General features: G+C 63.4%; 1 protein-coding gene across 1 annotated transcript in view; it reads left to right on the forward strand.

Moving 5' to 3' along the window:
- TMEM132B (transmembrane protein 132B) overlaps nt 1-26,234 on the forward strand; it is a 62,902-nt gene that overhangs the window by 25,337 nt on the left and 11,331 nt on the right. Inside the window, exons 2-4 of the mRNA XM_059676004.1 lie at nt 13,323-14,217; nt 15,376-15,522; nt 25,400-25,586. Coding sequence (XP_059531987.1) covers nt 13,323-14,217; nt 15,376-15,522; nt 25,400-25,586 — 1,229 coding nt within the window. The remainder of the gene's footprint in view (nt 1-13,322; nt 14,218-15,375; nt 15,523-25,399; nt 25,587-26,234) is intronic.

Genomic DNA, 26,234 nt, shown 5'->3' on the forward strand with positions numbered 1-26,234 from the left:
GCCTCCTGCAGGAGCCCCTGCCAGGGCCTGGGCCGGGAGGAGCCTGCCCTTGGCCGGACTCGAACCCGGGACCCGTCGTCCGCAGGCCGACGCTCCATCCACTGAGCCACACCAGCCAGGGCTCGGGGGCTCTGTGGTTCCCGGTTGTAATCCCGTGGCTTCATCCTTCAGTCGCAGACGCCCCGTCCGCAGGAGGCAGCCTGGGGGAGGGGGGGCAGCGATCGCTTCTCCTTCAGAATCGACTGGAGCCCAGTGAGCCCTGGCCGTCAGTGAGTCCTGGCCGGCGGGGCCCTAACTCATCCGCGCTGCTCATCACGTGTGGGAAGCGCCACCGGCCGCGGCATCCGAGTGGCGGGCACACCTGCCCTTTCCGTCTCCACCGTCCATTCCACCCGATGCAGGAACCTCACCCCCCAAGACCGTGCGATGCGCCTGGCAGAGCGCGAGGGGCGGAGAAGTACCCTGAGGAGCGCCCAGCGCCCAGCGCCCAGCACCCAGCACCCAGCACCCAGCATCCAGCACCCAGCACCCAGCATCCAGCACTCAGCACCCAGCATCCAGTGCCCAGCGCCCAGTGCCCAGCGCCCAGCCAGCACCCAGCGCCCAGCACCCAGCACCCAGCGCCCAGCACCCAGCACCCCGTGCCCAGCGCCCAGCGCCCAGCCAGCACCCCGCACCCAGCACCCAGCGCCCAGCATCCAGTGCCCAGCGCCCAGTGCCCAGCGCCCAGCCAGCACCCCGCACCCAGCGCCCAGCACCCAGCATCCAGTGCCCAGCGCCCAGTGCCCAGCGCCCAGCCAGCACCCCGCACCCAGCACCCAGCACCCAGCATCCAGTGCCCAGCGCCCAGTGCCCAGCCAGCACCCCGCACCCAGCGCCCAGCGGGAGGAACACGCCGGGGCCATCACAGCCGATGCTTCCGGAGACGGCGCCCACACCTCATTCCCTTCTCTACCCCCAGGATTTGCTGCCCGGATTTAGCATTTAAACAACAACAGCAACGGTGGGCCCTGGCCGGTGTGGCTCAGGGGACAGAGCGTCGGCCCTCGGACAGAAGGGTCCCAGGTTTGATTCCGGTCGAGGGCCCAGGCCTCGGTTATAGGCTCGATCCCCGGCCCCGGTCAGGGTGCGTGTGGGAGGCAACCAATCGATGTGTCTCTCTCATATCGATGTTTCTCTCTCTCTCTCTCTCTCTCCTCCTCGCTCTCTCTTGCCCTTCTACTCTCTCTAAAAATCAATGGAGCCCAGCCACCATGGCTCAGTGGTTGAGCGTCCACCTAGGAACCAGGAGGCCAGGGTTCGATTCCCGGTCAGGGCACAGGCCCGGGTTGCGGGGGCAGGAGGCAGCCGGACGGCTCAGGGTTGGAGGGGATCCCTGTGGGCGCCAGCACCTGCCGGTCTGGGTTCCGTCTTTCCCGCGCCCCTGCTGTGTGACCGGGGTGAGTTCCTTACCCTCTCTGAGCCCCTCAGCACTTCCCGGAGCCGAAGGACGAACCCAAAGCCCCAGGACCGGGGCCAGGCGCGCGATGCGATCAGCGAAGGGTCCTGGCAGCCGTTCTGCACCAGGGCTTTGCAAAATGTGTGAATTGACGCCTTTTAAAAAATACATATATATTTATTGATTTCAGAGAGGAAGGGAGAGGGAGAGAGAGACATCAATGGTGAGAGAGAATCATGGATCGGCCGCCTCCTGCACGCCCCCTACTGGGGATGGAGCCCGCATCCTGGGCACGTGCCCTTGACCGGAATCGAACCCAGGCCCCTTCAGTCTGCAGGCCGGCGCTCTAGCCACTGGGCCACACCGGCCAGGGCGACTTGTAGCTTTGGCTTAGTTTGTAAGAACCGGCAGGAGCCAGTGCTACCAGCGCTGCCAGCACTCGCCCCGTCTGAGAGGCAGCGCAGCGCAGTGGCTGGGAGCGCAGACCCCCGGCCTCGACTGCGCGTTCAGGCCGCCCCCCCCCCCGCCCCCCGCCCCCCGACTCCGCCGCCTGGCAGCCGTGTGGCCGCGGGAAGGTAGTTTTACGCCTCGATCTTCTTCATCTGTCAGGTGGGTGAGGCGGTCGTGGGAGATGGAAGTGGAGCTATATCCCCGCCCTGTTCCCGAGAGGGTCTTGTTCACGTGACCCTTTATTTCTTACCCTCGTAGCCCAAGCCATCGCCCCCCTCCCGCCTGCTCTGGGTGCTAATTCAGGTGGAAAACCCCCTCAGAACCACCCCCAGCCCTGGCGCCGGGGGAAGAGGCGTGCGCGGGTCCGAGTGTGCCCGATCCTGCCCGCGTTTGGCTTGCTGACTGTTTGGCCCACAGAAAATTGGAAAGAGAGAAAGAAAGAAAGAAAAAAAAAAAGGAGTTCGTTGCCAAACTTTAAAAATAGAGAGGTTTCCAATAAAAACCCAGATCTCTAGCTTCTCTCGGAGACAAGCATGCGTTGGAGCCACGCTGGGCGGATCTCTCCGCTTGGCAACCACGGGCCGGCGCTGAAGAGCCGCCCCGCCTGGAGGTGCCGCGAGCTCTGTGCTTAGCCGCAGTCCCCGCCGCTCCCTTTCGCCTCGCCGCTGGCTGCCCCCGGCGGCATTTGCGTGTGGGAACCTGGGGTCCTGGTGTGGGTCTGAAGGGAGACGCAGGGGCCAACGTCAACTCCAACGTGAAGGCGGCCTTTGCCGGAGAAACTCGGGGTCTTTGGGGTGGACCTGGGTCTGTGTTGGGGCCGTAGGATGGTCCGTGACCACACAGGCTTCCTGTCCGTCGGAAGCTAACGGCCTGAGCAGTCCCGGCATCAAGTAAAGGCCGGAGGGAAACTCCGGGTGCTAATTCCTCATGAGGTTTTCCGAAGACCGAGACCCGACGCGTTTGGTCTGTTTTAAGGTTTTTCCTTAACGTGTCCCTGCGTTTGATGGACACGCTGATCTCCATTGGGCTGATCTGGGGCAGAAAGCGGACATCTCTGTGCTGGGCTGTGGCCACGCCCGTCCCCACGGAGCTGCGGGTGGACGGGGAGGGGGCGGGGTCGGGAATGGGGGGTCCCCAGCGCATGGACCAGAACTGACTCCTGGAAGCACCTGCCCCGTGGGCAGCCCCCACGAGGGCCCGAACCCAAACCTGAACCCGAACCCGGCAAGTCCTGGGAGCGGGGAACAGCGCGGGCTGGGATGGGAACAGCACAAGGTCACCCCCCCGGGCGAGAGGCACAAAGGGCTCTTCTTCAGCCTGGAGGACGGACAGCCCCGAGGCCCAGGGGTTAGGCGCTGGACGGACTTTTCCTTCTTTGGCGCTCATGGCCAGGCCGCCCGGTTCTTCCCCAGGGGAGAGCGGACTTGAACTTGTGGTCGCTGCGGGGAGCTCTGCACCCCCGGCTGGAGGCTGGACCGGTGGCTGCCACCCGCCGGGGGGGATGGGGTGGGCTCTGGACGCGGTGGGCGCTGGACCTGTGGGGAGGTGTCGGTTGATCTCGCGCCCAGCCTTGACCCCCCCATAGGGAGCTGATGTTCAGAAGCTCCAGGAAGCTTCAGGTGCGGCTTGATCCAGCAGTTCCAATGGTGCTGCCAGGACCCGGTCTCTCTTCCTGTCTCGGACCTCCCCCGAGGATTGGCTTAATTCTGTTCGTCCACCCGGGGCGTGGGCAAGCCCAGAGGGAAGAGTTTTTGTGACCAGCCGGGCAGACCCGGGAGGTGGGCCGCGTCCTCTCTCGGCCTCTGGTCCCGGCCTGGTCCTGGGCTGGGAGCCAGGGCCTGGTCCTGCCATTTGCCTGACGCGTGGCCGCCGGCCAGTTGCCTCGGGGGTTGGCAGGAGGGGTGGGCGGGCTGTACCGGGAGGGGCCTTCCCTTCGCGTTTAGTTCTCCCCTTCACAGCTCAGCTGTGAGTGCAAATCCCAGTACCGGCGGGAGACACGTGTGAGAAGTGTTTCCTGAAACAGCGTGTCTCACTGTGGGGCCTGGAGCCAGCTCGGCCGGAGGGGGTCCGGATGGGATTTGCACCCAACGCGGGGCTCTGTCGCCGCGGAGCCCGCCCTGGGCGCGAATTTCCCGGCTGTGACGGTGGGACGAGGCCGGCTGCGGAAGAAGGGAGAACAGCGAAGCCTGCTGTTCTAGAAACGGCCCAGGTCGCGTAGGAGAGGCAGACACCATATACCGTGAGGGGAAGCGGACGCCGCCATGGCGAACCCCCAGTTCAGGAACCCCAAGGTCAGGAGGGGGATGCGGCTGGGGAGGGAGCGCTGGGGGCCTTCAGCCGTATTCACGACGACTTCTTTCATCCGCCGGGGGACCTGGGGGTGTGACATGTGCATTTTTGGGTTCAAGAGCCAGAAAACGTTCCACCTGAGGAAGCTTCAGGTGCGGCTTGATCCAGCAGTTCCAATGGTGTTGCCAGGACCCGGTCGCTCTTCCTGTCTCGGATCTCCCCCGGGGATTGGCTTAATTCTGTTCGTCCACCCGGGCATGGGCAAGCCCAGAGGGAAGAAAGAGTTTTTGTCAAATATTTCAAACGCGAATCCCATTCCGCATTATCGGGTCTCCGAGTGGCCGGGCCTGGGCCAAGGACGCCTTCCTGGAAATGAGAACGGAATCGGGGCCCGGAATATGGAGCGAGGGAGGAGGTCGTTCCCCGAGGAAAAGTGGGGTGCGGTGACCGGCAGGAGGATGGTTGTGGGTGTCTGAGTGAGCGTGCACGTCCACAGGGTCCCCCACGGGCTGCCGGTCTCGGGGCCCACGGTCACTGCCGACCACCAGGCCTCTCTCTGTACGGTCTCTGAGCCCTGGGTTACGCCTCCAGCCTTTGGGTTTTGGCTTGGCTCCTCGTCCTCCCCCCCCGCCCCCAACCCCTCGCAGGAGCCGTGGGAACCGCGGCCCAGCGGCGAGGGAGTCCGACCCCGAGGCCTCCTTCACGGGGGCCCCCGGAGGAGGACGTCGGGCGGGAAATCGCAGCCGGCGTGAAAGGTGGATTTATCCTGTCGGAGTTAATTGTAATCTTTATTTGCTCCCGAGTGATTCATTCTCATCGTTCTTATTATAGCTGAGAAAATTAATTTTTATTCCGCCATAAAGGTGGCGGCAATCATCTGGGCTCGGGGAGGGGGGCCTCCGTCATGAGATTTGCCAGGGGCTTTGAGACCGTCCGCTGCCATGAGCCCGGAGCCGCCCGGCCTGCGCTGGAGGGAAGGGGTGTTTGCTCTGCGATGCGTTCGGATCCATTCCCGCCTGTGAGGACCGGGGGCTCAGTGGAAACAAATCCACGGGAAGGAACCCCGAGCCGCTCGCTGGAGCACCCCGCTCCCGGGGTGGGGGGGCCGGGGACTCGGCGTGGAGAAGCACTCACCTCCTGGTATTGGGTGGGAGTGATGGCAACAGCAAATGCCTCATAATAAGAAAAAGCCCTGGCCTGTGTGGCTCAGTGGATAGAGTGTCAGCCTGCGGACGGAAGGGTCCCAGGTTCGATTCCTGGTCAAGGGCACAGGCCCGGGTTGCAGGCTCCATCCCCAGTGGGGGGCGGGGGGGTGCAGAAGGCAGCTGATCCATGGTTCTCTCTCATCACTGATTTTCTCTCTCTCCCTCCCTTCCTCTCTGAAATCAATGAAAATATATTTTAAAAAAAAGAAGAAAAAGAATCAGGCAAACCTTATTTAAAAAAAAAAAAGGAGGAAAAGGCTCCACCCGGCCCGCCCTTGGCCTCGCCCGTGCCCTGGACCTGGGGGGGGGCAGGGGGGGTCTGGGTGCGGCTGCTCACGCTGGGGGGCAGGAGTCGGGAGGCCGTGGTTCGCCACCGTCTCTGTTACAGTGTTTTATTTTCTGCTGAAAAAGCTCCCACCCTCCTCATTGACCTGTTTTCCGCAAAGCCGGTGTGTGCAAGCTCACCACGGAGCGCACGCTGACATCCCGTCGCCATAGCAACCCAGGTGGTAAACACCAGCCCGATGCTGCTGGGAGCGGCGATGGGGATGAGGGATGGGGGGATTAGAGTGAGCTCAGGTTGGAGCCCTCCTCTCCGCTCAGGCCTGCAGGAGATGGTCAGTCAGCGAGTGTCCGCCAAGGGCAGCCGGCTGTGTCCAGCAGGGGGCGGCGGGGGGCCGGGCCGGAGCTGCCCGGAGTGGGGCTGGGGACCGGACTCGGGGGGGTGGGGGGGAGGACCCTCTAACGCCTTTCCCTTTTTTAAATAATATTTTCTTTATTGATGTCAGAGAGGAAGGGAGAGGGAGACAGAGAAACATCAGTGATGAGAGAGAATCACCGATCGGCGGCCTCCTGCACGCCCCGCACTGGGGATCAAGCCCGCAACCGAACCCTGACCCCTGGTTCATCGGTGCTCAACCACTGAGCCACACCACCCGGGGCCTGAGCTTCAGCTTCCAACTCAGGAGCTCACGGGCTCTGTACTGAATGGTCCACACGGGTCTCGAACTCACACGCCTGAGCAGCACTCATCGTCTCCCTCCCAATGCCTCCCCGCACCCCCCCCATCTTCGTCTCAGCGACGTCCCTCCCTTTGGCCCGAACCCGAACCCACAACACGCTGCTCTGGGACCAGGCTCCTCCCCCCTCGGGTCTGGGGAGCTCGGAGGAAGCAGGGCCCTGGGCAGGGCCTCGGGGACCCCTGGCCGGCGGGTGGGCGAGCAGGTGACGGGCTGGCTGTGTCCATGGGCACAGCTCCTAAGGGACACCTCAGTCCCTCCCGAGTCTCTCTTTGTCACCAGGCGGCTGGACCTGTCCCTGCTCGGGTGGCTTTTCCGGGTCCTCTGCCCCCGTGGTCCCTGAGCGGGAAGGACGAACAGTTTCCGTCAGAGCCGCTCCCCCCCGCCCCCCCTTAAGTGCAGCTGAGCAAAGGGAAGAAAAGCCCTTTTCATAAAACACGCCTCAGGGAACGGAGTGATTCAGGCGGCAGTCTTCTCCCCCTCCCCCGCCTGGAGATTTCTCGGGGTGCCAAGGGGAGGGCGCAGGGCTCCCAGCACGGGAGGGATTGGAGGGTTGTGGGGGGTGGAGGGGGGCAGCCTGGAGCTCAGGACGCCCTGCGGTCAGCCGCCAGCCATCGCCTGGAAGCCCAGCTGTGTCTCGGGTCCTGGGGGTGGGGTGGGGGCGGGGGACGTGGTGTCTCCTCCATTCGGGGTGCACAGGGAAGCTGGTGGGTGCTTCCGGCCCCTGCTGCCTGGGTTCTATCTGCCCCGGGGGAGGCCGGGGGGCAGGGACGCCGGTTCTCACGGAGGGCTGCTGGGCGGGGTTTCTATCGCCAACAAAGAATCCGGGCCAATGACGTCATTGTGCTTGAACTAACGGCTTCTTTCTTAAATATATTTTTATTGATTTCAGAGGGACGGGGGAGGGAGAGAGAGAGAAACATCCATGATGAGAGAGAACCACGGATCGGCTGCCTCCTGCACGCCCCACACTGGGGACGGAGCCCGCAACCCGGGCCTGTGCCCTGACCGGGAATCGAACCCTGACCTCCTGGTTCATAGGTCGACACTCAACCACTGAGCCACACCGGCCGGTGGCACAAAATAACATTGTTGACCTCAGCCAGGACGGATGGAGGGAAGGCAGGCCTGAGTTAGCGGAAAGTCCAAAGGCAGCGCTCTCCGCCTATTACGTCCCTGCAGCCGGGTTCCCTCAGGGTGTGTCCCCGAGGGGTGGCCAGGGGGGACCCCGTTTGGCACAGATGGAAACGGGACCTCAGGGGCCGTGGGGAGGGGTCTCGGTCCATGCATCCAGCCCGGCGCTCCCTGCTCCCCGGGAGCCTCCACGGCCTCCCCGCTGGCCGGGGCCGAGCTGCCAGGGCTGCTCGGTGCATTTCCGTCTCGGCTACACCCTCGCCGAGGCGTCCAAGTTAGAAGAAACATACACGGAATCAGACAAGGTCACCCCCGGTTCCTGCGGTTTTACCAGCTGACGTGCCGGTGGGGGTCGGCAGTGCTGTCACCGAGATCCACCCCAGCCATCCATCCATCCCGCGCCCAGACATCTGGTGCCCGCGGAAGCCCCTCGCGCCGCTCCCCACGCTCCTGTGCTGAGTCTTCCTCGCCTCCTCGCTAACGTGCACAGCGGACCTTAGGGAGCAGCCGAGCCATTCGATTCGACTTCTTATTTTTTAAATAATTTTTATTGATTTCAGAGAGGAAGGGAGAGGGAGATAGAAACATCCATGATGAGAGAGAATCACGGATCGGCTGCCGCCTGCACGCCCCGCACTGGGGAATGGAGCCCACAACCCGGGCCTGTGCCCTGACCGGGAATCGAACCCTGACCCCCTGGTTCCTAGGTCGACGCTCAGCCCCTGAGCCCCGCCGGCCGGGCTGGAGTGAGCACCCTCAGACCCCAGGGCTCCTAAGGAAGGATGAGGGCTGGGTTCCCGGACGCACCTTCTGCCTCCGTTCTCACCGGGTGACGTTGCGTCCGGCCGCAGTGGCTCAGGCCCGTAGCAGCTTGTTTGACGGGATTTGCTCTGTAATCTCGCGGTGGCCAGCGCCTTCTGGCTTCCCGCCTTCCTTTCTCCGTGGGTGACGTGGGTCCCCGTGGTTCCACGGTGGGTGTCCCACCTCCCACCCCCAGACTGTAGTCACTCTCCCGGCTCTCGGTCCCGAGCTCGCCGTCGAGGCGCGTTGTCTGGGGTCCCCGTGGGCCGAGCCGCCCGGCCCCTCGCTGCCTGGCGCGCACACAACGTCCTCGCTCACGGTTTCCTCCGCCCGTCTTGCCCGTCAACACACTTTCCTCCCACCCGTTTCCTCCCACTTCCTGGGACAAGAGCTTTATTCCTTGTTGTGTTGGATGCGTTCATTTCCGCGGTGATGCGAGGAGATGAATGGACTCAGGCTGCCACTGAAAATCCAATTCCGAATCTTCCTTTTCCAGGGAGAAATGTCAGTATTTCCCTTAGCCCGAATAAGCGAGACTCGTGTACGCTGGAAAAGTAGGAACCACCTGCGAAAACACAGCGGAGGGTTGAAAGGCACCCACTGACCCCTGCAGGTCGCCGCGGGCCTCAGGCGAGGGTCCGGCTGCGTTTCGAAGGCCTGGACACCTTGACAACAGGATTCTACAGTCCACCTGAAGCCAGAGGCAAGACTGACCTCATAGAACTTTGCAAATATGTTTTTATTGATGAGAGAGAGAGAGAGAGAGAGAAAGGGAGAGAGGGAGAGAGAGAGAGAAACATCGATGATGAGAGAGAAGCATGGATCGGCTGCCTCCTGCACGCCCCACACTGGGGGTCCAGCCCGCAACCCGGGCCTGTGCCCTGACCGGGAGTAGAACCGTGACCTCCTGGTTCACAGGTCAACGCCCAACCACTGAGCCACACCAGCTGGGCTCTTTGCTATGTTTTCATTCTTGTGCCTGGGCCTTGATTGTCTACGGAGAACCTTCGGACCCCCCCCCCCCCCCCCCCCCAGATCTTGCCAGAAAATATAATTCAAGAGCTCAGCCACTCGCCTCTTGCCGAGACCTCGGCTGTTTGAGTAGGAAAGTGCGTTCGTGCAGGGGGCGGGGGAGGCGGCGTTCTCTGGGATCATCTTCCGGATTTTATTTTTCTACCAGGACAGACCTTCCAAGAGCCGCCAGCTGTCTTGGCTCCCACTCCCGCGTCCTCGGCAGAATGGCTCTCGCTGGTTTTCTGTTGCTACGTCCCGCCTTGCCGGGAGGGGCGCGGTCGGAAGGACGCGGATAGACTCACCCGGGGAGGCTGTGTCCCCAGGGCCCCCCAGGAGCGCCCGCCGGAGGGGCTGCTCGCAGAGCCAGGAGCAGCGTTGGCGACTTGCCCTCATCGCATGGCCCGTGTCCAGCCAGTGACCTCATCGTGGGCTGTGAGAGCCGGGCCGTTCAGAGGCACGTTGGCTGTCCCCTGGGGTCATTGTCTGAGCTCTTACAAGAGGGACTTGGCTGGCTGAGCGTTCCTCTGGCAGCAGTTCACCGTGGCCTGGGGCTGGACAGCGTGGCTTGAATCCCACCCCTGCCCCTCACGCACGGTGGGATGGGAGGCCGTCCCTGAGCTGTCCCTGAGCCTTAGGTTATCTATGAGTCGTGGTAATTGTCTTCTCAGGGTCAAGAATATTGTGAAGATTGAGAGAGCGCATACCTGTACAACGCTTACAATAGTGCTTGCTGTTTCATAGGATTCTATAAATGACGACAATGATGGTGATAGAGATGATGACGATGGTGATGGTGGTGATGGTAACAATGATGGTGATGATTGTAGTGATGGTGGTGATAGAGATGATGATGGTGATGGTGACAATGGTGATGAGGATGGTGATGGTGGTGATGGTGGTGGTGATGGAGATGATGGTGATGGTGACAATGGTGATGAGGATGGAGGTGGAAACGATGAAGATGATGATGGTGATGATAGAGATCATGATGTGATAATGATGATGGTGATGGTGGTGATGGAGACGACGGTGAAGGTGGTGGTTGTATCGATGATGATGATGATCCTATTCTTTCCCTATTCATCACTCACAACCTTAAAGGCATGGGTCGCTGGCTGTTTTGGCAGAAACGGGGCCGAGATGCCCTGAGTGCCGATTTTCTGGTTCTGCTTGGGAGCCCGGGCTGTACCGGGGTGGGAGGCGGAGTCACCTGTGACCGCAGAGCAATGGGAACCTCGCCGGGCGTCCAGGGAGGGCGCCAGGAACCGGCCCTGTGAGCATCGCCCCGACCCCTGGGCCTTGTAGAGCCGCAGGCCGCGGGCCCGGCCGTGTGGACGCCAGCAGGAGCGACGTGGGCGGCGTGTCTCTCCCCGACGTGCTATTTCCTGCTCCGAGTGGGAGAGGCGGGGCTCGGCTCAGCAAACCCAGCAACCGGCCAGTGACCACGGCGATGCGACGTCCGTCCGGGCAGGAAGTGAACGGAGCCGTAATGAGACGGGCACAGGGTTTGTTCATTCTCACAGTGTCTGTTCACAGCCCTGGGGAGAGGCCGAGAGAGGCCGGGGGGCACCGGAGAGATGTAGCCCCTCAGGTGTGAGGCGAGGCCATCCGCCCCTCCCTTCCGCGGGCGTTCGCTCCGTCTCCTCCCCCGGGTGCTGGAGACCCAGCCCGGAGCCGGCCATTCACGCCTCTGCGCTCAGGGAGCTGAGCGAGGATGTTAGCGGGAACGCGGAGAGTCGATGTGTAAACAGGCGAGACCACAAAGGCCGTTCCAGGCGGCGGCGGGGGTGGCTTTGGGGAAACTAGTGGGATGAAGTGATTAGTGGCGGGATCAGGCGCCAGCCCATAAACCAGGACTCACGGGAGCTGTTGCCACAGAGGGAACCCCATAAAGGGAAGCGGTTCCTGAGGGGACCGGGGGCGGGGGGTCTGGGATGCTGATATGGGCGCCGTCAGGATGGGAGAGTGTTCTGGGACCTGGTAAGGGCTGGTCCACCTGCCGGTGGGGCGCAGTGTGGGAGCGCGATGGGGGATCAGAGGGAGGGGCGTGAGCGTTCCGGACCACGGATATATTCTTTTTTGTTTTTTAAATATGTTTTTTATTGATTTCAGAGAGGAAGGGAGAGGGAGTGAAAGAGAGAAACATCCATGATGAGAGAGTCATGGATCGGCTGCCTCCTGCACGCCCCCCACTGGGGATCGAGCCCCCAAACCGGGAATCGAACTGTGACCTCCAGGTTCATAGGTCAAGGCTCAGCCACACCGGCCGGGCAGGACCACGGATATAGTCTCAGGACACAGTCTGGTGGCTTCATAAACTGCTCCTAGATTTGGGTATCCAATTTAAAAAATTCTTTTTAAATTGATTTCAGAGAGTGGAAGGGAGAGGGAGGGAGAGAGAGAAACATCGCGGACCCGCTGCCTCCTGCACGCCCCTGTGGGGACCGAGCCTGCAGCCCGGGCCTGTGCCCCGACCGGGAATCGCACCGGGACCTCCTGGCTCCTGGTCCTCGCTCAGCCCTGAGCCCCGCGGGCAGCAACGGGCGTTACGTGTGTTGCATTGGGTTCGAGGACCAGAGACCCAGGCAGCTGAGATGCATGGCCCCCCGCACGAGCGTCCAGACACAATTTGTCCTGCATTTGGCGTTCTCTCGGGTGAAGGGCGGGGGAGGGATCTGCTGCCGTGAGGAAGGGAGAAGGCAGGGCTCTAACTTCCTTGTCACCAGTTCCCGGGGGGTCTAACCCATCCATGCCCATGACAGAGAGAAAAAGAGACAAGAGACGCGTCCGCACCGAGCGCGGAGCCCACACGCGGTGCGTGTTCTCATGTCCGTCCCCACACGTGGTGCATGTTCTCATGTCCGTCCCCACATGCAACGCATGTTCTCATGTCTGTCCCCACATGCGGTGCGTGTTCTCATGTCCGTCCCCGCACGGAACCTGAGCCGGGGTCGCAGGCCTGGCCGGGGCGGCCCGTGGCCGGCTGAGCAGGACCGTCGGCCGGCTGGCCGGGTGCCACCTGACCGGCCGCAGGGCATCGCCACGCTGCTCTCGGCAGCCGCTTCCCTCGTCCCCAATTAGTTCCCGGGCAGCTCACCTGGCAGCGACTCCCGGGAAGGAGAAGGGGAGACAGACCGGGAGCAGGAGCGGGTTTGCTCCGGGAGGGGCTGCGCCGGCCGCGGCCGCAGCTGGGACTCTTGTTGGGGCGATGCGACCCCTTCAAAGCCGTCTGCCTCCTCTGCCTGGAAGGAGGCCCCGCCCAGGCCACGGGGTCCACGCGCAGGAACCACGTGTGTGTGAGGAAAGGGAACACGCTACGCTGCTGGTGTGTTTAGGCATCGGTCATCTGTGCGAGGGGCGCATGTGTTTATGTCTTTTACTGCTTGTCACTCCTCCCCTGAGGGCATTTTCCCGTTGGATTTTAGGGAGAAGAGAAGGGAGGGAGAAGGGAGGCAGAGAGAGACCTCGATGTGAGAGACACAGCCAATGGTTGCCTCCTGCACGCTCCCCGGCTGGGGCTGGGGATCGAACCTGCAACCCAGGTACATGCCCTTGACAGGGACCAGGGCGGGCGTGTGGAGGGAAGATTTAAGTTAAAAATATATTTTTATTGCTTTCAGAGAGGGAGGGGGAGAGAGAGAGAGAGAGAGAGAAACATCCATGATGAGAGAGAATCCCCGATCGGCTGCCTCCTGCACGCCCCCCACTGGGGATGGAGCCCGCACCCGGGCCTGTGCCCTGACCGGGAATTGAACCCGGGACCTTCAGTCCGCAGGCCGACGCTCTGTCCACTGAGCCACACCGGCCGGGGCAGCCACAGGACAGCTGGATCCGTGGCAGACGGCGCTCCTCCGGTCCCCTGGATGCAGGACTCGGCTGTGCCGGGCGGGGGGCCGGGGGGAGGTGGTGTGACATTTATTTCCGTCCCCGTGGGGACCGGCTTTCACGCTCCCTCTCTGTCCTTGTCCGCAGGGACGGAGGGCCGCGGGGTGGCCAACAGCCTGCAGCGCTTCTCCTCGCTGCCCGCCTACCTCCCTGCCCGCGTCCAGCTGGCGGGCGCCGACCAGGCCTTCTTCCTCAAGGAGGCGCCCCAGGACGTGACGGGCAACGCCAGCCTGCAGGCGCGCGCGGAGCCCTTCTTCGTGTACCGCGCCCGCTCGGCCCCGGCCGTCAACGCCAGCTACGGCCCGTTCTCCGCGGAGCAGCCGGTGCCGCGGGAGCTGCTGCTGGCCGCCCCGGCCTTCCCCGGCCCCCCCGCCGGCTTCCCCTTGAACTGGAGGCTGCGGGCCCACGTCCTGGGCAGCGCCATCTACTCCAACCGGCCCAAGGTGCAGACACTCTTCTACGTCACCGGCCGGGACTGGGGCGCCGGCGACCCCGGGGACACCCTGCCCTGCGTCAAGATGTTCGCCTTCCCCGAGGCCCGGGAGGTGGCGGCCAGCTGCCGGCTGCGGGGGGCGCCCGGGCTGTGCGTGGCCGAGCTGGAGCTGCTGCCCGAGTGGTTCAGCTCGGGGCTGGACCTGGAGCCCGAGGAGGAGATCCCGGCGCTGCTGGGAGGCACGGCCCTGGAGCTGTTCTTCACGCTCTACCCCGCCGACCCGGCCGGCCGCTGCCCCCTGGACGAGGAGGGCAAGTGGGCCAACCACATCCACGCGGGCCCCGAGGCGCCCCCGCCCGCGCCGCCCGCCCGCCAGCGCATCGGCAGCGTGGTGGTCTACCCGACCCAGGACGACCTGCGCTGGTCGCCGCTGCGCCTGGACCGGAACGTGGTCCTCTCCGTCCCGCTGAACCTGGTCCACGAGGGGGGCACGGCCACCTTCCTGGTCTCGCTGGCCGGCGGCGCCGTGGCCGACCACTTCACGCTCAGGTGAGCGGCGCGGGGGGTGGGCGGGCGGCGGGCGGGCCGTGGCCGTCGGTGGTCGGGTCCGTGGCTCGGCGGGTGGGGGGTCGTGTGCCGAGTGTCCCGGGGGTGAGGGCACGTTCAAGCAAGAAATAGACACGGGGGCCAGACGGAGGCAGGCAGGGTATTTGGGGTGGGGCGGGCACCCGTATTATTTCCTCCTCCTCCTCCTCCTCCTCCTCCCCCTCCTCCCCCTCCCCCCCCCCTCCTCCTCCTCCGCATTTTTAACGGGTTAATAGCTAATCCGAGTTTTTAACCGGTATGCAGATTAGCTAGTAACCGGTTAAAAACGCGGATTATCCATTAACCAGTTAAAAGTGCGGGTACCGGTTAAAAATTCAGATTTTGTCATAAAAGAAAACACGATCATTTCAAGAGAAACATCAAAAGTGCTTTGTTCAAAGTCATGTCCATCGCTGGCTACACACTCCCCATCTTTCAGGTGATTGGTGGAGACCGTCCCAGTAGAACTTTCCTTGTTTTGAGGCAGGACATTCAGAGATCCAGTTTCCCACGTCTTCGCACGTGTTGCAGTGCCGCTCAGAGAGCGCGTGTGCCGTCGATGGGAACAGGTGGTCATCGGAAGGAGCAATACAACCAAACAGCACACACATCACATCGCATGTAGATCAGCACACGCGTGACTCCGTCTATTGGAAAAAACCCGCATTATTAACCGGTTCACCTAGTATTTGTGCTCCAGCCAGTGCAGCTCAGGGGTTGAGCATCAACCTATGAACCAGGAGGTCACGGTTCGATTCCCGGTCAGGGCACAGGCCCCGGTTGTGGGCTCAAACCTCCGTGGGGGGCGTGCAGGAGGCAGGCGATCCTTGATTCTCATCCTTGATGTTTCTATCTCTCTCTCCCTTCGTCCTTGAAATCAATAAAAATATATTTTTAAAAAAGAAACATCAAGGATGAGAATCATGGACCGGCTGCCTCCTGCATGCCCCCGACTAGGGATTGAGCCCGCAACCCGGGCCTGTGCCCTGATGGGCAATCGAACCCTGACCTCCCGGTTCAGAGGTCGACACTCAACCCCTGAGCCACACCGGCCGGGCTCTACCGACACATTCTCGCCCCCTGTTTGGAGCGGAAGTGCTCACACGCCTCCCCCACCCACAGGATCAAGGCAGCAGCAGGTGTGAAGATCGTGGCCGTGAGGGTCAGCAGCGAGGAGCAGTGGGCCGTCCAGGAGGAAATCGACAATAGCGGCGCTCAGGCCACGGCTACCCTCACCTGTGCGGGCCCCCACCCGGACCCGCAGGGCAGGTCAGTGCCGGCCGCGGCCTCAGCTCCTGGGCAGCGGGCGTGGGGGCGGGGGTTGGGGTGGGGGTGGCTGCAGAGCTGGCGGAAAACAGATGTGTCCGGGCAGCCTCGCCCGCCTGTGGGAGGGACGCGCTCCGTGGGGCCCATCACCAGCCGCAGCCTCGAGCGGCCGGGCGGCTGTGGGGGTGCCTTGCGGGGTGTGGGGGGGGGCGTGTGTTCTCTCTGTGCTTGACCCTCGGGAGCTACAGCTCAGAAATGCCCTGAGCACCGCCCCCCTCCCCGCCCCCTGGTCACCGGGCCGGCGTTGACAGCTGCCGTTTAAGAAGCTTGTGGTATTATTGTGCCCTGGCCAGTGTTGCTCAGTGGATAGAGCGTCGGCCTGCGGACGGAAGGGTCCCGGGTTCGAGTCCGGTCAAGGGCATGTAGCTTGGTTGCGGGCTTGATCAACGGGCGTGGGGAAACCAATCCCTGTCTCTCCCCCTCCCTTCCACTCGCTCTAAACATCAATGGAAGAATCTCCTGGGGTGAGGATTCACACAAAAACATTTGAAAGCCATCATTTTCATTGTTGCTACTGTTTGCCCTGATGAGTTTAAAGGACGAAGCGGGGAGGGATTTAAGAGGCAAGGGAGGGCGTCCTTCCTGTAGGAGCAGCCCACGGTGGCCTGGCCGCTGAGTCATCGTCTCTGGGTGCGTCAATGCCGTCATTTCGGGGACGTCACCCCTGGGTACGGGCCTGTGGCTTCAGAACGTGGAGTTGGGTGAACTTGGCGTGGCTGGCCGGCACTGGTCTTCTCCAGCCTTCGCTTAAAAAACAATAAATTAAAAAAAATATTGTATTGATTTCAGAGAGGAAGGGAGAGGGAGAGAGAGATAGAAACATCCATGACGAGAGAGAATCATGGACCGGCTGCCTCCTGCACGCCCCCCACTGGGGATGGAACCCACCACCCGGGCCTGGGCCCTGGCTGGGAATCGAACCCTGCCCTCCTGGTTCACAGGTGGACGCCCCACCGTGCCAGCTGGGCTCCCCCCTGCAGGCCTTTTGCTGTGTGTACTACCTGTTGCTCATCATCTACTCTCGTAACTGGCTCTCTCTTCCTTCTCGATTCTCTGAACTCTTTGAAGTCATCGTGTCAGGCTGAGAGGGAATGAATGAAGGAATGAATGAATGAATGAGGGACAGGGCGGGTGCGGGAGCGTGAGAAATCGGGAGGTCGGGTGGGGCTGTGCAGGCCGTGGCTGCCACTCTGGGTTTTGCAGGCATCGGTTCTGCATTCCCTTTAGAAGAGATAAAACGGTTACAAGGGAAGTGAGTGGTTGCGTGAGTGGTTACATAATTCCTAGACAGCTCGTCTCCTTTGGTCCCTGACCCCCGGGGAGGGGGGCGCGGGGGGAGGACGCTCGGGGACCTACGCTCCCCCCTGTCCCTCCAACACCCGCTCCGGCATCTGCATAAATAATTGCTTCTCCAGACGCTTTCCTGTTGGGCTGTGATATCAATGAGGTGTGAAATACAGGCTCCCCGCGCGGCGACGTGAATACCTCCCTAACAGAACCGCCGCGGAGAGCGGTGATCTCGGGGCGGTGACAACCTTGGGTGCAATCGGCCTTTGAACAGAACAGAAGGTACCAACGGCCTGAAATCCTGCGATAAGAATTAAAAATGTGTCGTGGGGGGGCCCGACGGGCGCAGCGGGCGAGGCGGGGAAGGTCTTCATTTGGAGCGTTTTAATGAACGCGCGTGGCGAGGGCCTGCGCGGAGGGAAGATGACAGCCGGCCGATAAGGACCTGCCCCGCGAGGAGAGCGGCGATGAGAAAAACAGGCAGATCGGAGCGTGTTCCGAGCAGATAACACGGAACCGGAGGAGAGGAGAGCCAGACACGGGCGGTTTGCCTGGAGGCCACGTGTGGCCCGAGGGCTTGGGCCGAGGTTGTTCGGGCGGGTTTCCCCTGAAGGCGGGAGGTGGGGGGGACCCAGACCTGAGAGGTAAGCTGCAACCTTGTCTGTTGGCAGGAGCCCGGAGGGCGTGGTCAGCTGGAACCGAGGTGGCGGGAAGCTCAGAGGTGCCCGCGGGAGGGGGTTTGGCGTGTGCCGGAGGATGGCTCACCACAGGCGCCCGGGGTGCACTGCCTCTGCCGTCACCAGGCAGGACTGAGTCAGCCCGCCCTCCGCAGAGTGACTTCGGTCGGAAATGATGGATGCAAAGGGCTGCGTTAAACGCCAGCCAATTGGCTGACGGATCGGCTGTCACCGGCCTCCTGCTGGAAAGGGAAGGAAAATGCTATTTAATTATTTTCAGAACATGAAAGCGGCCGTGATGAATGGGAGGCATTTGGGCGCTGAGCGAGTCCCTCGCGAGGCCGCGCCGGTTGCCGGGGGTGCAGGGACCGCGCGTCGCCCCTCGATTAGACGCTGACGACGAAGGTCTGGTCCCAGAGCTCGCCGGGCTCCGACCTGTGTCTCGCACAACAGTCGCTGCCCGGCACCGCGGCGGGTGGAGTCGCCGGACCCGGGTGGCTAATTGGCCGCCCACCAACCCGTTTCGTTTGACTTGGAGAGTGTGTCCCCCTCCCCCGCCCCCTTCAACGTGGGCCAACATTGGACCCATCGGGAGATTTGACTTAAAAACACACGTTTCTGCCCGGCCGGGGTGGCTCAGTGGTTGAGCATTGACCTTTGAACCAGGAGACCAGGGTTCGATTCCCGGTCAGAGCACAGGCCCGGGTTGCAGGCTCCTCCCCAGTGTGGGCCGAGCAGGAGGCAGCCGATCCGTGATGCTCTCTCCTCATGGGTGTTTCTCTCTCTCTCCCTCTCTTTCCTCCGGAAGGTCCTGTGATGTGGGGTCAGGCTCCTCCGAATGGTGTGCTGCCAGGGGAGGGGAGGCGGGAGTAGAAGGGGCCCCGCTCTCTGGTTTACCGCGGTCCCCTCCACGCCTCACTGCCCCCCCCTTACTGCCCCCCAAAAGCTGGGTAAGAATCCTAACCCCAGGTCCAGTGTGTTTGTGTGTGTGTGGGTTCAGTCCCTGACACCAGCGGGCTGTGTCCCACTATCCAACGCGATCCTGACGGCCTCCGCCCGGAGGGGCACGAGATGGGTCACAGGTGGAGGGCGCGGTCCCGCAAGACTGGCCTCCGCCTCCGGCGCCGATCACAAGCCCAGGGTGTCGCCGGGGCCGCTGACCAGCCGGCTGTACATCAGAGGTTCCCGCCACCTCCTTCTCTTTTTTGTTTTTCAAAAAATATGTTTATTGATTTCAGAGAGGAAGGGAGATGGAGAGAGAGAGAGAGAGAGAGAGAGAGAGAGAGAGAGAGAAACATCAATGATGAGAGAGAATCATGGCTCGGCTGCCTCCTGCATGCCCCACACTGGGGATCAAGCCTGCAATCCCGGGCCTGTGCCCTGACTGGGAATCGAACCGGCGCCTCTCGGTGTACGGGGTGATGCTCAATCCACTGAGCCACACAGGCCAGGGCTGTTTGGAATATTCTGAAGCCGTCAATTGCTTTCCGAGTCGGCTTTGCTAATCGCACACACGTGGATCTCCGTGGGCCGCTGCTCCTCAGCCTCACACTGGCAGTCTCTACGTTTCCCCCTCCCGGCTCTCACATTTTATAATCCCTTCAAGATAAAATTTAATCTCTTCAAAGGTTCATATCAGTGTTGACGGAGACCTTTGGCCTGAAAGTAATTATACATTGAAAACCAGGGGCAAAACCACATGATTGAGCCCTGGCCGGTGTGGCTCAGTGGATAGAGCATCAGCCTGAGGACTGAAGGGTCCCGGGTTCGATTCCCAGTCAAGGGCACACGCCCAGGTTGTGGGCTCGATCCCCAATGGGGGGCGTGCAGGAGGCAGCTGATCCATGACTCTCTCTCACCATTGGTGTTTCTATCTCTCTTTCCCTCTCCCTTCCTCTCTGACATCAATAAAAATATATTAAAAAAAAGAAAAGAAAATCAATGGGAAAAACATCTCCACGTGAGGATCTAAAAAACAACAATAAACAAAAACACACAGAAACCCGCGTGACTGAGACGCTGCCCCGCGGGAACGTTTCCCGAAGGCCGGGGGCCGAGTCCGGTCTGTGCGGAGGCGTCCAGCGGGGGCTGAGTCCGGTCAGTACGGAGGCGTCCAGCGGGGGCTGAGTCCGGTCTGTACGGAGGCGTCCAGCGGGGGCTGAGTCCGGTCTGTACGGAGGCATCCAGGCCGCGGGCCGAGTCCGGTCTGTACGGAGGCGTCCAGCGGGGGCTGAGTCCGGTCAGTACGGAGGCGTCCAGCGGGGGCTGAGTCCGGTCTGTACGGAGGCGTCCAGCGGGGGCTGAGTCCGGTCTGTACGGAGGCATCCAGGCCGCGGGCCGAGTCCGGTCTGTACGGAGGCGTCCAGCGGGGGCTGAGTCCGGTCTGTACGGAGGCGTCCAGCGGGGGCTGAGTCCGGTCTGTGCGGAGGCGTCCAGGCCGGGGGCCGAGTCCGGTCTGTGCGGAGGCGTCCAGGCCGGGGGCCGAGTCCGGTCTGTACGGAGGCGTCCAGCGGGGGCTGAGTCCGGTCTGTGCGGAGGCGTCCAGGCCGGGGGCCGAGTCCGGTCTGTGCGGAGGCGTCCAGGCCGCGGGCCGAGTCCGGTCTGTACGGAGGCGTCCAGCGGGGGCTGAGTCCGGTCTGTGCGGAGGCGTCCAGGCCGGGGGCCGAGTCCGGTCTGTGCGGAGGCGTCCAGGCCGCGGGCCGAGTCCGGTCTGTACGGAGGCGTCCAGCGGGGGCTGAGTCCGGTCTGTGCGGAGGCGTCCAGGCCGGGGGCCGAGTCCGGTCTGTGCGGAGGCGTCCAGGCCGGGGGCCGAGTCCGGTCTGTGCGGAGGCATCCAGGCCGCGGGCCGAGTCCGGTCTGTACGGAGGCGTCCAGCGGGGGCCGAGTCCGGTCTGTGCGGAGGCATCCAGGCCGCGGGCCGAGTCCGGTCTGTACGGAGGCGTCCAGCGGGGGCCGAGTCCGGTCTGTGCGGAGGCGTCCAGGCCGCGGGCCGAGTCCGGTCTGTGCGGAGGCGTCCAGGCCGGGGGCCGAGTCCGGTCTGTGCGGAGGCGTCCAGGCCGGGGGCCGAGTCCGGTCTGTGCGGAGGCGTCCAGGCCGCGGGCCGAGTCCGGTCTGTGAGGAGGCGTCCAGCGGGGGCCGAGTCCGGTCTGTACGGAGGCGTCCAGCGGGGGCCGAGTCCGGTCTGTGTGGAGGCGTCCAGCGGGTGCCGAGTCCGGTCTGTGTGGAGGCGTCCAGCGGGTGCCGAGTCCGGTCTGTGTGGAGGCGTCCAGCGGGGGCCGAGTCCGGTCTGTGCGGAGGCGTCCAGGCCGCGGGCCGAGTCCGGTCTGTGTGGAGGCGTCCAGGCCGCGGGCCGAGTCCGGTCTGTGTGGAGGCGTCCAGGCCGCGGGCCGAATCCGGTCTGTGCGGAGGCGTCCAGCGGGTGCCGAGTCCGGTCTGTGTGGAGGCGTCCAGCGGGGGCCGAGTCCGGTCTGTGTGGAGGCGTCCAGCGGGGGCCGAGTCCGGGAAAGGCTTCCTCTCGCGTCCCCTCTCCACGCTCCGCCGTGGCGATCCACGCGCACAGTCGCCTCTTCACCCTGTGGGTCCGTGGGGGCAGGTGCCCGCCCCCCCGTCCCTGCGCCCGGCCAGTCACGCTGCCCCCGGGTCTCCCCTGCTGGTCAGGGCCGGTCTGGGCAGCTTGTCCGAACCCCCCGCCCCGGGCCCAGGGCCAGGCCCCACAGAGCTGCCTCTTGTCCCGGCTTCCGCCCGTGGCGGGGGCGCTGAATGGCGCTTTCAACGGGGGCTCCTCGGAGCGCAGGGCCCGGCTCCGGCTGCGGCCGCGGTGCCCGCCAGGCCTGGGAGGGCGCCAGGATCCGCTGCCAGAGGCAGGCAGCGCCGGGCATGGTGAGGGCGGGGCAGGCAGACACCTCGGTCTGCGTGTGGAGTGAGGGGAAGGGTGACGTGGGTGCGTGGGGAGCCCCCTGCCTCCCTCTCCTGGGCTCAGGGCTCCCCCGGAGCCTGTTCAGGCAGAGTGTGCAGGGAGAGGCGGAGGGGCACCTGCACGAGCCAGGTGCCACACGTGTGCACACACATGTATGACCACACACGTGTGTTTTCATGCTTGCACGAACGTGCACACATACATGGGTGCATGCATGTAGGCATGTGCGAGAGCGCACGTTCAAGTGCACATGCATGCATATACATGGGCACATGTGAGTGTGTGCATACGTGTGCACACATGCATGAGTGCACACATTGCATGTGTGTGTGCACATGTGTGCAAGCACAGGTGTGTGCGTGTGAATGTGTGTGATGTTTGTGGTCGTCTCCAGCACCCCCTGGCGCGGAGGGGACAGCGCCCTCTGTGGGTTTGGAGGCCGATGCCATGGCGGCCAGTGCCTCCCCCGTGCCCGCCTGTCCCACAGCCACCGGCAGGGTGGGCGCGTGGGGGCCAGCATCCTGCTTCCGGCGGGAGCGAGAGCAGCTCGCGGGAGCCTGCTGTGCTCCTCACAGGGAAACAGTGCGAGCAGCTGCGGGAGCGGCAGCAGTGTTGCTGGGGGCCTGTCCCCCACCCCCCCCAGCTCGGGTTCGAGTCCCGCCGGATCCCCGGGCGTCTCTCTCTCTTTCCCCCGAGTGGCCGTGGCGTTTCCTCTGATGCTTGTTTCCCATCAGGACAGAGACGGTGCCATCTCTGGGCTGAGAAACCAACTTTTAAACGCTGTGGCCCCCCCCCGCCCTCCCCCCCACCCTCAGGCAAAGGAGACAATTTGCCATTTGCCAAGTAGAGCTCACAGGAGCCTGTGCCGAATCGGACTCATTAAAAGCTGAGCACACACCCCGTCACCCGGGCCCCGCGGCGGGAACGAGGTGCTGACGGCTGGAGGAAGGAAGGAGCCGCCACTAATGGGAGGCCACAGGCGGCCGCTGGCGGGCGGCCCGGGGGCTGGAGTGGCTCCTAATTGGGGGTGAGGGGCGGGAGGCCGTGCATTTCACCTTTCGGGAGCGGGGCGGGGGCCGGGGACATGGGAGGGGTGCGGGGGGCGGGGAGAATAAAGACCCGATGGCGGGAGGGGCGTAGAAGGGGGCGGACTGGAGACCAGGGCGCAGGCGGGGCGGGGGCTACCTCGGGAGCCAGGCCGGGTCCAGAGCCGCGCAGCCGTCGCCGGGGACGGTGGTGGGAACCACAGCGTGTGCTCAGCCACGAAAATAGACGAGGTTTGAAGGGCTGCCCAGCGGCGGGCACATGGGCTCTCCCAGGGCTAGGAGGGACCTGCAGGGAGAGGGCGGCCCCGGGGGTTCGAATTAGAAGCAGCACGACCCCCAGAGAGGAAGTGGTGCGAGCTGCTGTTTGGAGGGATGTCCTTGTCCTCTCTCGACTGTTTTCTAAAAAGGCCGTCGGACCCGCTCGCGTCCACACGTGGCCTCCCGGGGCGTCTGGACGGCCTGTGGGATCCGTGACACAGAGACGCCGGGGAGGGAGCGCATGGAGCCGGCAACCTGAGCTCCGGCCGCCCCTTCGAGGCGGGTGGGGCCGCGTGTGATTTTCTTTGAATCCTCACCCAGGATATTTTCCCGCGGATTTTTAGGGAGAAAAGGAGAGAGAGGAAGGGAGAGACAGAAACATCCACGGGCCGGCCGCCTCCTGCACGCCCCCCACTGGGGACGGAGCCCGCAACCCGGGCCTGGGCCCCGACCGGGAATCGAACCCTGACCTCCTGGGTCACAGGTCGACGCTCAGCCGCTGAGCCACGTGGCCGGGCGCTCACACATCTTCACCGACGTGTCCTCAGAGGGTGCTCCCGGGCCCCTAGCGCTGCTCACGGGGGAGGAGGGGGGGATCAGCCGGCCGACATCAGAGAGAACACACCATTGGCTTACGACAGTGCAGGCTGTGACCTTGGAGGGGTCTCTCTTGGCTCCAAGGTCAGGCTCGAGACCAGAGCCGCCCCAGCCCTCCCGGCCCCGAGCTGCGCGGGCTCCCAGGCGGCTGCGCCCCTCCCGGCGGTGGGGGTGGGGGTGGGGGTGGGAGGCACAGGGACGCAGCGGCGATGCCTGAGGTCGGCGGTGCCACCGTCCGCGGCCACAGCGCTCATACTGCAGCCGCTGGGCCTCGGGGCGGACGCTGCTGCCGGTCCGGCCAGTTCGTGGCTCCCCCCCCCACCCCCCCGCCCCAGGCTGACCCGGCGCCGCCTCCCATCCGCCCCCTCGTGACCCAGACGCCTTCCTTCCCGAGAACATGCCCCGCGGACCCGGCGGTGATTGGAGATGGAGGTGCCGTGAGCACCGGCCTGTTCCCGGTGCTGGTGCGGGTCCGTGTCAGCTCCCTGTCCGGGACCCACGCGTGGGCGTCCTGGGCCCTGTCCTGGGCCCTCTAATTCCTGCTTCCTGGGCCCGGCCTGGGAGCCGCCTCCTGAGACAGATAACCCCAGTCTCCCCCCCCCCCCCGCCCCCCCCCTCCCCCCAGTTCCCTGGACGTCATGCGCGGTCCCGGTTCGCCTGTCCTCTGCGCCAAGTTCGTCTCTCCCTCTCTCTCTTTTATTTTTTATTTCGGTTAATCCTCCCCTGGGGATATTTTTCCATTGATGCTTGGAGAGCGGAAGGAAGGGGGAGAGACAGAGAGAGGGAAACGTTGCTGTGAGGGAGACACAGTGACTCACCGCCTCCTCTACGGCCCCGACTGGGGCTGGCGATCGAGTCTGCAACCCAGGCACATGCCCTTGACCGGAATCGAACCCAGGACCCTCCAGTCGGTGGGCCAGCGCCCTATCCACTGAGCCACACCAACCATGGCATAGTCTCTCTCTTTTTTTAAGAATCTGCGCTCAAGGATATTTCTTTTCCATTGATTTTTAGAGAGAATGGAAGGGTTGGAGAGAGAGAGAGAGAGAGAGAGAGAGAGAGAGAGAGAGAGAGAGAGAAATATCAACTGGTTGCCTCCATCCCGCATCCCGCATGGGGCCAGGCGTCACACCTGCAACCCAGCACGTGGAATCGAACCCAAGACCCTTTGGTGTGTGGGCCACGCTCTAACCACGGAGCCACGCCGGCCCCTTTCTTGCCCGTCATCATCCTTCTTGCCCCTCCTACCTGCCCCTGTGGGAGCCGGGGCCGCCCCTCACCCCCAGGCGCCGGCCACTTTACACTCTGCTGGGCGGGGGCCACGACCTCCCTCCGCAGCGTGCTCAGCGGGCGGCTCCCCTGAGGCCTGACCTCTGTGGGGTCGGCCGCCGCGCAGCCCCCCGATGGACGCCCCCGTGTCCTTGCCCAGGACCTTGCTGGGTGCCTCAGCAGGGGAACTCGGGGACGGGCATCAACTGGGGATGATGACAGGCCTCGCCGACCCCGTGGCCAGGGCGCCGGCCGGCCTGGCCTCTCCGTGCCCTCTGCGGCCCCCGGGGGCGCCCGGACCGGCTTCATTAGCAGCCGCTCTCACCGGGGCGCCCAGCGGCCTGCCAGGCAGCGCCGGGTCCCCTCTAATGAGGCCCCCCCCGCCCAGGAGAAAGCAGGACAGGGCGGACTCTGGGGGAAGCGGTCCCAGTGGCTGTGTGTGACTCTTTCTTTCTCCTTTAATATACTTTCATTGATTTCAGACAGGAAGGGAGAGGGAGAGGGAGATAGGACCATCAGTGCTGAGGGAGAATCACGGATCGGCCGCCTCCGCATGCCCCCCACTGGGGACCGAGCCTGCACCCTGGGCCTGTGCCCTTGACTGGAATCGAACCCGGGACCCTTCGGTGTACAGGCCAAGGCTCTATCCACTGAGCCGCACCGGCCAGGGCTTGGCGGCCATTCTTCGTGCTGGCCAAGAGGAGGTGGCCGTTTAGCGCACTCTTGTTCTCGGGGGTGGGGTGGCCCTCTGACACGCGTCTCCCTTCCAGGGTGAACGGCTCCCTCACGGAGATCCTGCAGGTGGACCTGGGCGTGGACAACAGCAGTGGCCTGGCCGGCGCCCAGCCCGTCACGTGGCAGGTGGAGTACCCGGAGGAGGACGCGGCGGGCGAGCTCGTGGTCTCGGAGATCTTCGTCAGCCAGACCAGCTTCGTGGGCATCGTCCCCCTCGCGATGGTGAGCGACGCAGTTTTCTTCGAGCGCTTCCAAAAATACGTGGTTTTTATTGATTTCAGAGAGGAAGGGAGAGGGAGGGAGAGGGAGAGAGGGAAACATCCATGATGAGAGAGAATCATGGATCGGCTGCCTCCTGCACACCCCTCCCCCCCCCCCCCCCGCCAGGGGATCGAACCCGCAACCCGGGCACGTGCCTGGGGTGGTTACGTGTGCTATGCACACGGCACACATCTGGCTGTCAGTGTCTCCCGGGCTGGCTGCGCTGTCCGTGGGGACGGTTTCTTGCATTTGGGTTTAATTCCCATTGGCTGGGAAGTGCCAGGGTTGGATTGATTGATGGGGTCGTGTGTCACAATGTAACTCTTGGATTGGTTGGTGGGGTTGTGTGTCACAATGTAACTCTTGGATTGGTTGATGGGGTTGTGTGTCACAATGTAACTCTTGGATTGGTTGATGGGGTCGTGTGTCACAATGTAGCTCTTGGATTGGTTGATGGGGTTGTGTGTCACAACGTAACTCTTGGATTGGTTGATGGGGTCGTGTGTCACAATGTAGCTCTTGGATTGGTTGATGGGGTTGTGTGTCACAATGTAACTCTTGGATTGGTTGGTGGGGTCGTGTGTCACAATGTAGCTCTTGGATTGGTTG

Source organism: Myotis daubentonii, chromosome 19, assembly GCF_963259705.1.
Source record: "Myotis daubentonii chromosome 19, mMyoDau2.1, whole genome shotgun sequence".
Lineage (NCBI taxonomy): Eukaryota > Metazoa > Chordata > Mammalia > Chiroptera > Vespertilionidae > Myotis > Myotis daubentonii.